Source organism: Oncorhynchus kisutch, unplaced genomic scaffold, assembly GCF_002021735.2.
Source record: "Oncorhynchus kisutch isolate 150728-3 unplaced genomic scaffold, Okis_V2 scaffold3964, whole genome shotgun sequence".
Lineage (NCBI taxonomy): Eukaryota > Metazoa > Chordata > Actinopteri > Salmoniformes > Salmonidae > Oncorhynchus > Oncorhynchus kisutch.
This window is the reverse complement of record NW_022265909.1, coordinates 198,061-211,653: the sequence shown is the minus strand read 5'-3', so window position 1 is coordinate 211,653 and position 13,593 is coordinate 198,061. Positions and strand designations below refer to the sequence as shown.

Genomic DNA, 13,593 nt, shown 5'->3' with positions numbered 1-13,593 from the left:
ACTGGGGGAACACACACTGGCATTTAGACTGGGGGAACACTCTGGCATTTAGACTGGGGGAACACTCTGGCATTTAGACTGGGGGAACACACACAGACAGACAGACAGACAGCATGCTATAAACACTGTATATAGAATAATACAGACAGACAGACACAGGACGAGACGAACACTGTCGACCCCTGATCATCTGAACCAAGATCAGTCCTAACCATGTCTAGTCTGGCTAACAGCTGATGTCAGCCCCTTATCATCTGAACCGAGATCAGCCCTAACCATGTCTAGTCTGGCTAACAGCTGATGTCAGCCCCTTATCATCTGAACCAAGATCAGTCCTAACCATGTCTAGTCTGGCCAACAGCTGATGTCAGCCCCTTATCATCTGAACCAAGATCAGTCCTAACCATGTCTAGTCTGGCCAACAGCTGATGTCAGCCCCTTATCATCTGAACCAAGATCAGTCGGTGGGGATGGCCTTTCTCACTCACCCCTTTCATGATCTGGAACCTCTGGGAGGTGTGTGTGTGTGTGTGTGTGTGTGTGTGTCTGTGTGTGTGTGTATGTGTTTGTGTGTGTTGGTATGTGTGTGTGTGTTGGTATGTGTGTGTGTGTGTTGGAGGCGGTGGTTGTCTTACCCTGTCCACCTTCATGATCTGGAACCTCTGGGAGATGTCAGCTGTGTTGGCGGGCAGCCTGGACCGTCCCGAGACGAAGCGCATGAACAGAACCCTCTCCTCGTTGGAGAAGTCCTCTAGGGTCTGCCAGAACCACTGGACCTGAGTGTGATGCTCTTCTACCTCACGGTACCGCACAACCTGGAAATAACACAGCCATTACCTCATGGTACCACACTACTTGTAATTAACACAGCCATTACCTCATGGTACCACACTGCCTGTAATTAATACAGCCGTTAACACAGCCATTACCTCATGGTACCACACTACCTGTAATTAACACAGCCATTACCTCACGGTACCACACTACCTGTAATTAACACAGCCATTACCTCATGGTACCACACTACCTGTAATTAACACAGCCATTACCTCATGGTACCACACTACCTGTAATTAACACAGCCATTACCTCATGGTACCACACTACCTGTAATTAACACAGCCATTAATACATCCATTACCTCATGGTACCACACTACCTGTAATTAACACAGCCATTACCTCATGGTACCACACTACCTGTAATTAATACAGCCATTAACACAGCCATTACCTCATGGTACCACACTACCTGTAATTAACACAGCCATTAATACATCCATTACCTCATGGTACCACACTACCTGTAATTAACACAGCCATTACCTCATGGTACCACACTACCTGTAATTAACACAGCCATTACCTCATGGTACCACACTACCTGTAATTAACACAGCCATTACCTCATGGTACCACACTACCTGTAATTAACACAGCCATTACCTCACGGTACCACACTACCTGTAATTAACACAGCCATTACCTCATGGTACCACACTACCTGTAATTAACACAGCCATTACCTCACGGTACCACACTACCTGTAATTAACACAGCCATTACCTCATGGTACCACACTGCCCGTAATTAACACAGCCATTACCTCATGGTACCACACTACCTGTAATTAATACAGCCGTTAACACAGCCATTACCTCATGGTACCACACTACCTGTAATTAACACAGCCATTAATACATCCATTACCTCATGGTACCACACTACCTGTAATTAACACAGCCATTACCTCATGGTACCACACTACCTGTAATTAACACAGCCATTACCTCACGGTACCACACTACCTGTAATTAACACAGCCATTACCTCATGGTACCACACTACCTGTAATTAACACAGCCATTACCTCACGGTACCACACTACCTGTAATTAACACAGCCTTTACCTCATGGTACCACACTGCCTGTAATTAACACAGCCATTACCTCATGGTACCACACTACCTGTAATTAATACAGCCGTTAACACAGCCATTACCTCATGGTACCACACTACCTGTAATTAATACAGCCATTAATACAGACATCAATACAACAATCAGCAAGCCAATCAGTCAGTCAGTCAATCAGTCAGTCAGCCAGCCAGCCAATAAATCAGTCAGTCAGTCAATAAATCAGTCAGCCAGTCAATCAATCAATCAGTCAGTCAGCCAATCAGTCAGTCAATCAATCAGTCAATCAGTCAGTAAGCCAGCCAATCAGTCAGTCAGTCAGTCAGTCAGCCAATCAGTCAGTCAGCCAGACAATCAATCAGTCAGTCAGTCAGTCAATCATCACTTAGTCAATCAGTCAGTCAATCAGTCAGTCAGTCAGGCAGTCAGTCAGCCAATCATCACTTAGTCAGTCAGTCAGTCAATCAATCAGTCAGCCAGTCAATCAGTCAGTCAGCCAGTCAATCAATCAGTCAGCCAATCAGTCAGTCAATCAGTCAGTAAGCCAGCCAATCAGTCAGTCAGTCAGTCAGTCAGCCAATCAGTCAGTCAGCCAGCCAATCAGTCAGCCAGACAATCAATCAGTCAGTCAGTCAATCAGTCAGTCAGTCAGTCAATCAGTCAGTCAGTCAATAAATCAGTCAGCCAGTCAATCAGTCAGTCAGCCAGTCAATCAATCAATCAGTCAGTCAGCCAATCAGTCAGTCAATCAATCAGTCAATCAGTCAGTAAGCCAGCCAATCAGTCAGTCAGTCAGTCAATCAGTCAGTCAGCCAGACAATCATCACTTAGTCAATCAGTCAGTCAGTCAGTCAGCCAATCATCACTTAGTCAGTCAGTCAGTCAATCAATCAGTCAGCCAGTCAATCAGTCAGTCAGCCAGTCAGTCAGCCAATCAGTCAGCCAGACAATCAATCAGTCAGTCAGTCAGTCAATCATCACTTAGTCAATCAGTCAGTCAATCAGTCAGTCAGTCAGGCAGTCAGTCAGCCAATCATCACTTAGTCAGTCAGTCAGTCAATCAATCAGTCAGTCAGCCAATCATCACTTAGTCAGTCAGTCAATCAATCAATCAGTCAGTCAGCCAGTCAGTCAGTCAGTCAGTCATCACTTAGTCAATCAGTCAGCCAATCATCACTTAGTTAGTCAGTCAGTCAATCAGTCAGCCAGCCAGTCAGGCAGTCAGTCAGCCAGTCAGCTAATCAATCAGTCAGTCAGCCAGTCAGCCAATCAATCAATCAGTCAGTCAGCCAACCAGTCAGTCAGCCAATCAATCAATCAGTCAATCCATCAGTCAGCCAGCCAATCAGTCAGTCAGTCAATCAGTCAGTCAGCCAATCAGTCAGTCAGTCAGTCAGCCAATCAGTCAGTCAATCAATCAATCAGTCAGTCAGCCAATCATCACTTAGTCAGTCAGTCAATCAATCAGTCAGTCAGTCAGTCGGTCAGCCAATCATCACTTAGTCAGTCAGTCAGTCAGCCAATCAGTCAATCAATCAGTCAGCCAATCAGTCAATCAATCAGTCAGCCAGTCAGTCAGTCAGTCAGCCAATCATCACTTAGTCAATCAGTCAGTCAGTCAGTCAGCCAATCATCACTTAGTCAGTCAGCCAGTCAGCCAGTCAGTCAGCCAGTCAGGCAGTCAGCCAGCCAGTCGGTCAGTCAGTCAGCCAGTCAGTTAGTCAGTCAGTTAGTCAGGCAGTCAGCCAGTCAGTCAATTCAATCATCACTTAGTCAATCAGTCAGTCAGTCAGCCAATCATCACTTAGTCAGTCAGCCAGTCAGCCAGTCAGTCAGCCAGTCAGTCAGGCAGTCAGCCAGCCAGCCAGTCAGTCAGCCAGGCAGCCAGCCAGCCAGGCAGTCAGTCAGTCAGCCAGTCAGTCAGCCAGCCAGTCAGCCAGGCAGCCAGTCAGTCAGTCAGTCAGTCAGTGCATATTGAAATCACTTTACAGCAAAACAATGAGATGAAAACAAACGGAAGACAAAGTAATGAGACCTTCTTGAGCACGTCCACACTGATCTCTGGCATCCCACAAACCATCTGTTCCAGTTGTTTGGCTGTGAGGAGGGAGAGGAGAGGGACAGGGACGATCCAGGACATGCCCTCACGCACAACCGCCACCTGGGAGAGAGAAGGGGGGGGGGGATAGGGGGAAGAGAGAGGGATGGGGAGGGAGAGAGAGAGCGAGAGAGAGAGGGGGGATCGAGAGGGATGGGTGAGAGGGATAAGGGGAGAGAGAGGGATAGAGAGAGGGATAGGGAGGGGAGGGAGAGAGAGAGAGGGGGAGAGAGAGAGAGGGGGAGAGAGAGAGAGGGATAGGGGAAGGAGAAAGACAGGGGAGAGAGACGGAGGGGAGGGGAGATATGAAACAAGAGTTTCCAGTTGAGAGTTAACCACACAACTAACAGAGACATGTACTGTACTCTCACACCTTAGAGTCTAACAGAGACATGTACTGTACTCTCACACCTTAGAGTCTAACAGAGACATGTACTGTACTCTAAACACCTTAGAGTCTAACAGAGACATGTACTGTACTCTAAACACCTTAGAGTCTAACAGAGACATGTACTGTACTCTCACACCTTAGAGTCTAACAGAGACATGTACTGTACTCTCACACCTTAGAGTCTAACAGAGACATGTACTGTACTCTAAACACCTTAGAGTCTAACAGAGACATGTACTGTACTCTAAACACCTTAGAGTCTAACACTTATAAATACAGTCTAGTTATAGTTATATACTGAACCATGACGTTTCTACAATTATAAATATAGTTGTTCCCATGCCAACCAAGCTGGGTGTTAAAATCAAATTCCAGGCATGATTCTTCATCTTAAAACCAATTCAGAATTCAGTTTCTATTATAAAAGAGCACAGTGCCTCTTGTCTTAATCCAATAATTCAATATATACATCTCAAGTTTCAGAGTGGAGGAGAGGTCTGCTGAGTTTCTCTGAAATGAAAAGCCTCGGGGCCATAGCCTAAGTGTAGTGCAGAGAGCTCGATAATGTCTCATAGAGAAGACACCACGAAGAGGATGGTCTGAAAGCAGCAGGTGGCCACGGTGTGTTAGTCACCGAAGAGGATGGTCTGAAAGCAGCAGGTGGCCACGGTGTGTTAGTCACCGAAGAGGATGGTCTGAAAGCAGCAGGTGGCCACGGTGTGTTAGTCACCGAAGAGGATGGTCTGAAAGCAGCAGGTGGCCACGGTGTGTTAGTCACCGAAGAGGAAGGTCTGAAAGCTGCAGGTGACCACGGTGTGTTAGTCACCGAAGAGGAAGGTCTGAAAGCAGCAGGTGGCCACGGTGTGTTAGTCACAGAAGAGGATGGTCTGAAAGCAGCAGGTGGCCACGGTGTGTTAGTCACCGAAGAGGAAGGTCTAAAAGCAGCAGGTGGCCACGGTGTGTTAGTCACCGAAGAGGATGGTCTGAAAGCAGCAGGTGGCCACGGTGTGTTAGTCACCGAAGAGGATGGTCTGAAAGCAGCAGGTGGCCACGGTGTGTTAGTCACCGAAGAGGAAGGTCTAAAAGCAGCAGGTGGCCACGGTGTGTTAGTCACCGAAGAGGATGGTCTGAAAGCAGCAGGTGGCCACAGTGTGTTAGTCACCGAAGAGGATGGTCTGAAAGCAGCAGGTGGCCACGGTGTGTGAGTCACTGAAGGGGAAGGTCTAAAAGCAGCAGGTGGCCACGGTGTGTTAGTCACCGAAGAGGATGGTCTGAAAGCAGCAGGTGGCCACGGTGTGTTAGTCATCACATCGCTGGAGGTTAATGACCTGCAGCAGACACGGGACATTAACAAAACATGAGGCGATGGGACGACCAACAGCCGCTGTCAGACGCTCTGGTGTGCTGCCTCTCGTACCCCGTCTGTCTATCTGGTGCAGGCGGTACTCGATGGTGTTGTCTGTGTCATACCCGTCTGTCTATCTGGTGCAGGCGGTACTCGATGGTGTTGTTTGTGTCGTACCCGTCTGTCTATCTGGTGCAGGCAGTACTCGATGGTGTTATCTGTGTCGTACCCGTCTGTCTATCTGGTGCAGGCGGTACTCGATGGTGTTGTTTGTGTCGTAACTGTCTGTCTATTTCGTGCAGGCGGTACTCCTGTGTGTGTGTGTGTGTCATACCTGTCTGTCTATTTCATGCAGGCGGTACTCCTGTGTGTCGTACCTGTCTGTCTATCTCGTGCAGGTGGTACACCTGTGTGTCGTACCTGTCTGTCTATCTCGTGCAGGCGGTACTCCTGTGAGTGTGTGTGTGTCGTACCTGTCTGTCTATCTCGTGCAGGCGGTACTCGATGGCCCGGGCTACATACTCCTTCCTGTTGGAGAAGGTCAGAGGGATGCTGTTTCCCCCGGGGATAATAGGAACCATCTTACCGTCCGCACTCTGACCCACGAACGAATCCAGAGGAATCATCTAGAGGGAGGAACACAACAGTACAACCTCACTTCATCTGAGTTCAAGTTGGGGGTCAATTCCATTTGTAGAGAGTTGATTCAGAATCCTGTCAGATCAGGAGATTCAGTCCCTTTCTCTTTATTCCCTGTCTCTCTCTCCCACCTCTCCTCCACCTCTCTCTCTCTCCCCCAGCTCCTTCCTCCATCTTCCCTCTCTTGGCTAGGAGACTGTGGGCCTGAGAGGCCATTTCACTCTCTCCCACCTCTCCTCCACCTCTTTCTCTTTCCCCTGGCTGTGGTCCTTCCTTCACAAGACAGGGAGGCCATGTCTCTCTCTCCCTCCCTCTTCCCCCCCCCTCTCCCTTCCTCTCACTTTCTGGACTTTCTCTATCTAACCTGGCTGTGGTCCTTCCTTCACAAGACAGGGAGGCCATGTCTCTCTCTCCCTCCCTCTTCCCCCCTCCTCTCCCTCTCTGGACTCTCTCTATCTATCCTGGCTGTGGTCCTTCCTGGGAGGCAGGCCAACTGGCCAATCCCCAGACAGGATGTGCTGCATCAACAGGACCCTTGCATTCCAGTGTGTGTGTGTGTGTGTGTGTGTGTGTGTGTGTGTGTGTGTGTGTGTGTGTGTGTTTCTGTGTGAGAGAGAGAAGGAGCCCGGTCCAGTCCAGTAGAGTCTCAGTGCAGTGGTTATGTGTGTGTGTGTCGGGGCCATGGTGTATTATCACCATACAATATTATCACCACACCATATTATCAACATACCATATTATCACCATACTGAGGGACCTCACCATACCATATTATCTCCATACCATATTATCACCATACTGAGAGACCTCACCATACCATATTATCACCACACCATATTATCACCATACTGAGAGACCTCACCATACCATATTATCACCATACTGAGGGACCTCACCATACCATATTACCACCATACTGAGAGACCTCACCATACCATATTACCACCATACTGAGAGACCTCACCATACCATATTATCACCATACTGAGAGACCTCACCATACCATATTACCACCATACCATATCATCACCATACCATATCATCACCATACCATATTATCACCATACTGAGGGACCTCACCATACCATATTACCACCATACCATATTATCACCATACCATATTATCACCATACTGAGGGACCTCACCATACCATATTATCACCATACCATATTATCACCATACTGAGAGACCTCACCATACCATATTATCACCATACCGTATTAACACCATACAATATTATCACCACACCATATTATCACCATACTGAGAGACCTCACCATACCATATTATCACCATACCATATTACCACCATACCATATTATCACCATACAATATTAACACCATACCATATTATCACCACACCATATTATCACCATACTGAGGGACCTCACCATACCATATCATCACCATACCATATTATCACCATACCATATTATCACCATACTGAGGGACCTCACCATACCATATTATCACCATACCATATTATCACCATACCATATCATCACCATACTGAGAGACCTCACCATACCATATTATCACCAAACCATATTATCACCATACTGAGAGACCTCACCAAACCATATTATCACCATACCATATTATCACCATACTGAGAGACCTCACCAAACCATATTATCACCATACCATATTATCACCATACCATATTATCACCATACTGAGGGACCTCATCATACCATATTATCACCATACTGAGGGACCTCACCATACCATATTATCACCATACTGAGAGACCTCACCATACCATATTATCACCATACCATATTATCACCATACTGAGGGACCTCATCATACCATATTATCACCATACTGAGGGACCTCACCATACCATATTATCACCATACCATATTATCACTATACCATATTATCACCATACCATATTATCACCATACTGAGGGACTTCACCATACCATATTATCACCATACTGAGAGACCTCACCATACCATATTATCACCATACTGAGGGACCTCACCATACCATATTATCACCATACTGAGAGACCTCACCATACCATATTATCACCATACTGAGAGACCTCACCATACCATATTATCACCATACCAAACAGGAAACACAGCTCCATTTCCTAGGCTAGTTTCCAAGTCGAACAGGAAACACAGCTCCATTTCCTAGGCTAGTTTCCAAGTCGAACAGGAAACACAGCTCCATTTCCTAGGCTAGTTTCCAAGTCGAACAGGACACACAGCTCCATTTCCTAGGCTAGTTTCCAAGTCGAACAGGAAACACAGCTCCATTTCCTAGGCTAGATTCCAAGTCGAACAGGAAACACAGCTCCATTTCCTAGGCTAGTTTCCAAGTCGAACAGGAAACACAGCTCCATTTCCTAGGCTAGTTTCCAAGTCGAACAGGAAACACAGCTCCATTTCCTAGGCTAGTTTCCAAGTCGAACAGGAAACACAGCTCCATTTCCTAGGCTAGTTTCCAAGTCGAACAGGAAACACAGCTCCATTTCCTAGGCTAGTTTCCAAGTCGAACAGGAAACACAGCTCCATTTCCTAGGCTAGTTTCCAAGTCGAACAGGAAACACAGCTCCATTTCCTAGGCTAGTTTCCAAGTCGAACAGGAAACACAGCTCCATTTCCTAGGCTAGTTTCCAAGTCGAACAGGAAACACAGCTCCATTTCCTAGGCTAGTTTCCAAGTCGAACAGGAAACACAGCTCCATTTCCTAGGCTAGTTTCCAAGTCAAATCTCCCCATCCATGTCAGTTCCAGTATTGAATCCAAACTGAATGGATGTGAACCATCACTCCCCTCCAAACGTCTCTTTCTCTCTTTCCCTCTCCTCCTCATCCTCACTCCCCCTCATCCTCACCCCCCTCATCATCCTCATCCCCCACATCATCCTCATCCCCCTCATACTCCTAATCCCCCTCATACTCCTCATCCCCCTCATCCTCACCCCCCCCATCATCCTCATCCCCCACATCATCCTCACCCCCCCTCATCCTCATCCTCATCCCCCTCATACTCCTACTCCTCATCCCCCTCATACTCCTACTCCTCCTCCTCATCCTCCTCCTCCTCCTCCTCACACTCCTCCTCCTCATTCCAATATCGTAGCTCGTGACCTTAAGCTGAGGAGAGAGAAAAACAGACAGAATAAATCTATCACCTCATGGAAATTATCCTCTGTGATGCCGCTGTCTTCAATGTGAAGAATGCTGTTGAGTGTCTGAACGTAGAGCAGGTCCACCTCCTCTAGATCCTCCAGGACCAGAGGAATACAACACAGCTGCTTCCACACCATGGGGGCAAGGTGCAGGTCCAGGGGCTTCTTGGTCCGGATAGCCACCCCCATCAGGATACCCAGGAACTTAAACTGGAGGAGCTGCTCATCCAGACAGGATGACGGGCTCAGCAGGAACCTGGGGGAGGCAGGGAGGTTTAGAGTTGACCTGAGTGTCCCATAACACAGTGTCATATAGACTATAGATAGCTCTGTAGTGGCCCAAAACACAGAGTCATATAGACTATAGATAGCTCTGTAGTGGCCCAAAAATCAGATTCATATAGACTATAGCTCTGTAGTGGCCCATAACACAGAGTCATATAGACTATACCTCTGTAGTGGCCCATAACACAGAGTCATATAGACTATACCTCTGTAGTGGCCCATAACACAGAGTCATATAGACTATAGATAGCTCTGTAGTGGCCCATAACACAGAGTCATATAGACTATACCTCTGTAGTGGCCCATAACAGAGTCATATAGACTATTGCTCTGTAGTGGCCCATAACATAGAGTCATATAGACTATAGATAGCTCTGTAGTGGCCCATAACACAGTGTCATATAGACTATAGATAGCTCTGTAGTGGCCCAAAACACAGAGTCATATAGACTATAGATAGCTCTGTAGTGGCCCATAAGAGAGTCATCTAGACTATAGCTCTGTAGTGGCCCATAACACAGAGTCATATAGACTATAACTCTGTAGTGGCCCATAACACAGAGTCATATAGACTATAGCTCTGTAGTGGCCCATAACACAGAGTCATATAGACTATAACTCTGTAGTGGCCCATAACACAGAGTCATATAGACTATAGATAGCTCTGTAGTGGCCCATAACACAGAGTCATATAGACTATACCTCTGTAGTGGCCCATAACAGAGTCATATAGACTATAGCTCTGTAGTGGCCCATAACACAGAGTCATATAGACTATAACTCTGTAGTGGCCCATAACACAGAGTCATATAGACTATAGATAGCTCTGTAGTGGCCCATAACACAGAGTCATATAGACTATACCTCTGTAGTGGCCCATAACAGAGTCATATAGACTATTGCTCTGTAGTGGCCCATAACACAGAGTCATATAGACTATAGATAGCTCTGTAGTGGCCCATAACACAGAGTCATATAGACTATACCTCTGTAGTGGCCCATAACACAGTCATATAGACTATACCTCTGTAGTGGCCCATAACAGAGTCATCTAGACTATAGCTCTGTAGTGGCCCATAACACAGAGTCATATAGACTATAACTCTGTAGTGGCCCATAACACAGAGTCATATAGACTATAGATAGCTCTGTAGTGTCCCATAACACAGAGTCATATAGACTATACCTCTGTAGTGGCCCATAACAGAGTCATATAGACTATAGCTCTGTAGTGGCCCATAACACAGTGTCATATAGACTATAGCTCTGTAGTGGCCCATAACACAGTGTCATATAGACTATAGCTCTGTAGTGGCCCATAACACAGTGTCATATAGACTATAGCTCTGTAGTGGCCCATAACACAGAGTCATATAGACTATACCTCTGTAGTGGCCCATAACACAGAGTCATATAGACTATAGCTCTATAGTGGCCCATCACACAGAGTCATATAGACTATACCTCTGTATCTACTGTCTCTATGGTGACTGGTAATGAGACAGCGTGTCAGTAATGTGGTACTGTCTCTATATGGTGACTGGTAATGAGACAGCGTGTCAGTAATGTGGTACTGTCTCTATATGGTGACTGGTAATGAGACAGCGTGTCAGTAATGTGGTACTGTGCGTCTCTGTTGGTGTCCTAGCCAGTCCTCACCTGTCTCTGTTGTAGCCCACCTCAGCTGTGGCGTTGGGGGAGGGGATGAGGAGATCCACTACTCCCGTCTCCAACTCCTACACAGGAAATAGGCCTCAGTCTCACAAGATATCCTGTCCACAGCCCGTCTCTGAATAATATCACTTTTCTGACTCACGATTTGTTAGTTGAACATTTCAGGAAACCAGTAAATTTCTCTGGTAAAGAAGTTTGGATAAACTCAGAAGAATAGACAAGAACATAGAACTCCAGTTTCAACTGTTCTGCCTTATTATTATTGGACCATGCTGGTCATTTATGAACATTTGAACATCTTGGCCATGTTCTGTTATAATCTCCACCCGGCACAGCCAGAAGAGGACTGGCCACCCCACATAGCCTGGTTCCTCTCTAGGTTTCTTCCTAGGTTTTGGCCTTTCTAGGGAGTTTTTCCTAGCCACCGTGCTTCTACACCTGCATTGTTTGCTGTTTGGGGTTTTAGGCTGGGTTTCTGTACAGCACTTTGATATATCAGCTGATGTACGAAGGGCTATATGAATACATTTGATTTGATTTGAACATAGTGCAGACACCACAAGGAAATTACTTCAGGTTGAGACTGAGGCTTTGTTCCCAAATCCCAAACAGCAAATCACTTGGAATGTATGTTACTATCTCACTACTATTTATTATAGCCACTAATTCTACTGTTACTATCTCACTACTATTTATTATAGTCACTAATTCTACTGTTACTATCTCACTACTATTTATTATAGCCACTAATTCTACTGTTACTATCTCACTACTATTTATTATAGCCACTAATTCTACTGTTACTATCTCACTACTATTTATTATAGCCACTAATTCTACTGTTACTATCTCACTACTATTTATTATAGTCACTAATTCTACTGTTACTATCCCACTACTATTTATTATAGCCACTAATTCTACTGTTACTATCCCACTACTATTTATAATAGTCACTAATTCTACTGTTAATAATACCTCCTGCAGCATCTAACTGTAAACTCTACTGTAACTGACACAGCTTACTGTAAACTCTACTGTAACTGACACATCTAACTGTAAACTCTACTGTAACTGAGACAGCTTACTGTAAACTCTACTGTAACTGACACATCTAACTGTAAACTCTACTGTAACTGAGACAGCTTACTGTAAACTCTACTGTAAATGACACATTTAACTGTAAACTCTACTGTAGTTATACTGTTACTCTACCTGACACATCTAACTGTAAACTACTGTAAATGACACATCTAACTGTAAACTCTACCTGTAACTGACACATCTAACTGTAGACTCTACTGTAAATGACACATCTAACGGCAAACTCTACTGTAAATTACACATTGAACTGTAAACTCTACCTGTAACTGACACATCTAACTGTAAACTCTACTGTAAATTATACATCTAACTGTAAACTCTACCTGTAACTGACACATCTTAACTGTAACCTCTACTGTAAATGACACATCTAACTGTAAACTCTACTGTAATTTACACATCTAACTGTAAACTCTACTGTAGTTAAACTGTTTCTCTACCTGACATCTAACTGTAAACTACTGTAACTGACACATCTAACTGTAAACTCTACTGTAAATGACACATCTAACTGTAAACTCTACTGTAGTTAAACTGTTAGTCTACCTGACACATCTAACTGTAGACTCTACTGTAAATGACACATCTAACTGTAGACTCTACTGTAAATGACACATCTAACGGCAAACTCTACTGTAATTACACATTTAACTGTAAACTCTACCTGTAACTGACACATCTAACTGTAAACTCTACTGTAAATTACACATCTAACTGTAAACTCTACCTGTAACTGACACATCTTAACTGTAACCTCTACTGTAAATGACACATCTAACTGTAAACTCTACTGTAGTTAAACTGTTAGTCTACCTGACACATCTAACTGTACACTACTGTAACTGACACATCTAACTGTAAACTCTACTGTAAATGACACATCTAACTGTAAACTCTACTGTAGTTAAACTGTTAGTCTACCTGACACATCTAACTGTACACTCTACTGTAACTGACACATCTAACTGTAAACTCTACTGTAAATTACACA

The 13,593-nt window shown here is 45.1% G+C and overlaps 1 protein-coding gene across 1 annotated transcript in view; it reads right to left on the bottom strand.

Annotated features, from left to right (window-relative positions):
- LOC109886404 (probable E3 ubiquitin-protein ligase HERC1) overlaps nt 1-13,593 on the bottom strand; it is a 206,773-nt gene that overhangs the window by 3,705 nt on the left and 189,475 nt on the right. The window contains exons 79-83 of the mRNA XM_031821355.1: nt 11,484-11,560; nt 9,543-9,795; nt 6,223-6,375; nt 3,951-4,076; nt 636-815 (exon numbers count right to left, since the gene is read on the bottom strand). Coding sequence (XP_031677215.1) covers nt 636-815; nt 3,951-4,076; nt 6,223-6,375; nt 9,543-9,795; nt 11,484-11,560 — 789 coding nt within the window. The remainder of the gene's footprint in view (nt 1-635; nt 816-3,950; nt 4,077-6,222; nt 6,376-9,542; nt 9,796-11,483; nt 11,561-13,593) is intronic.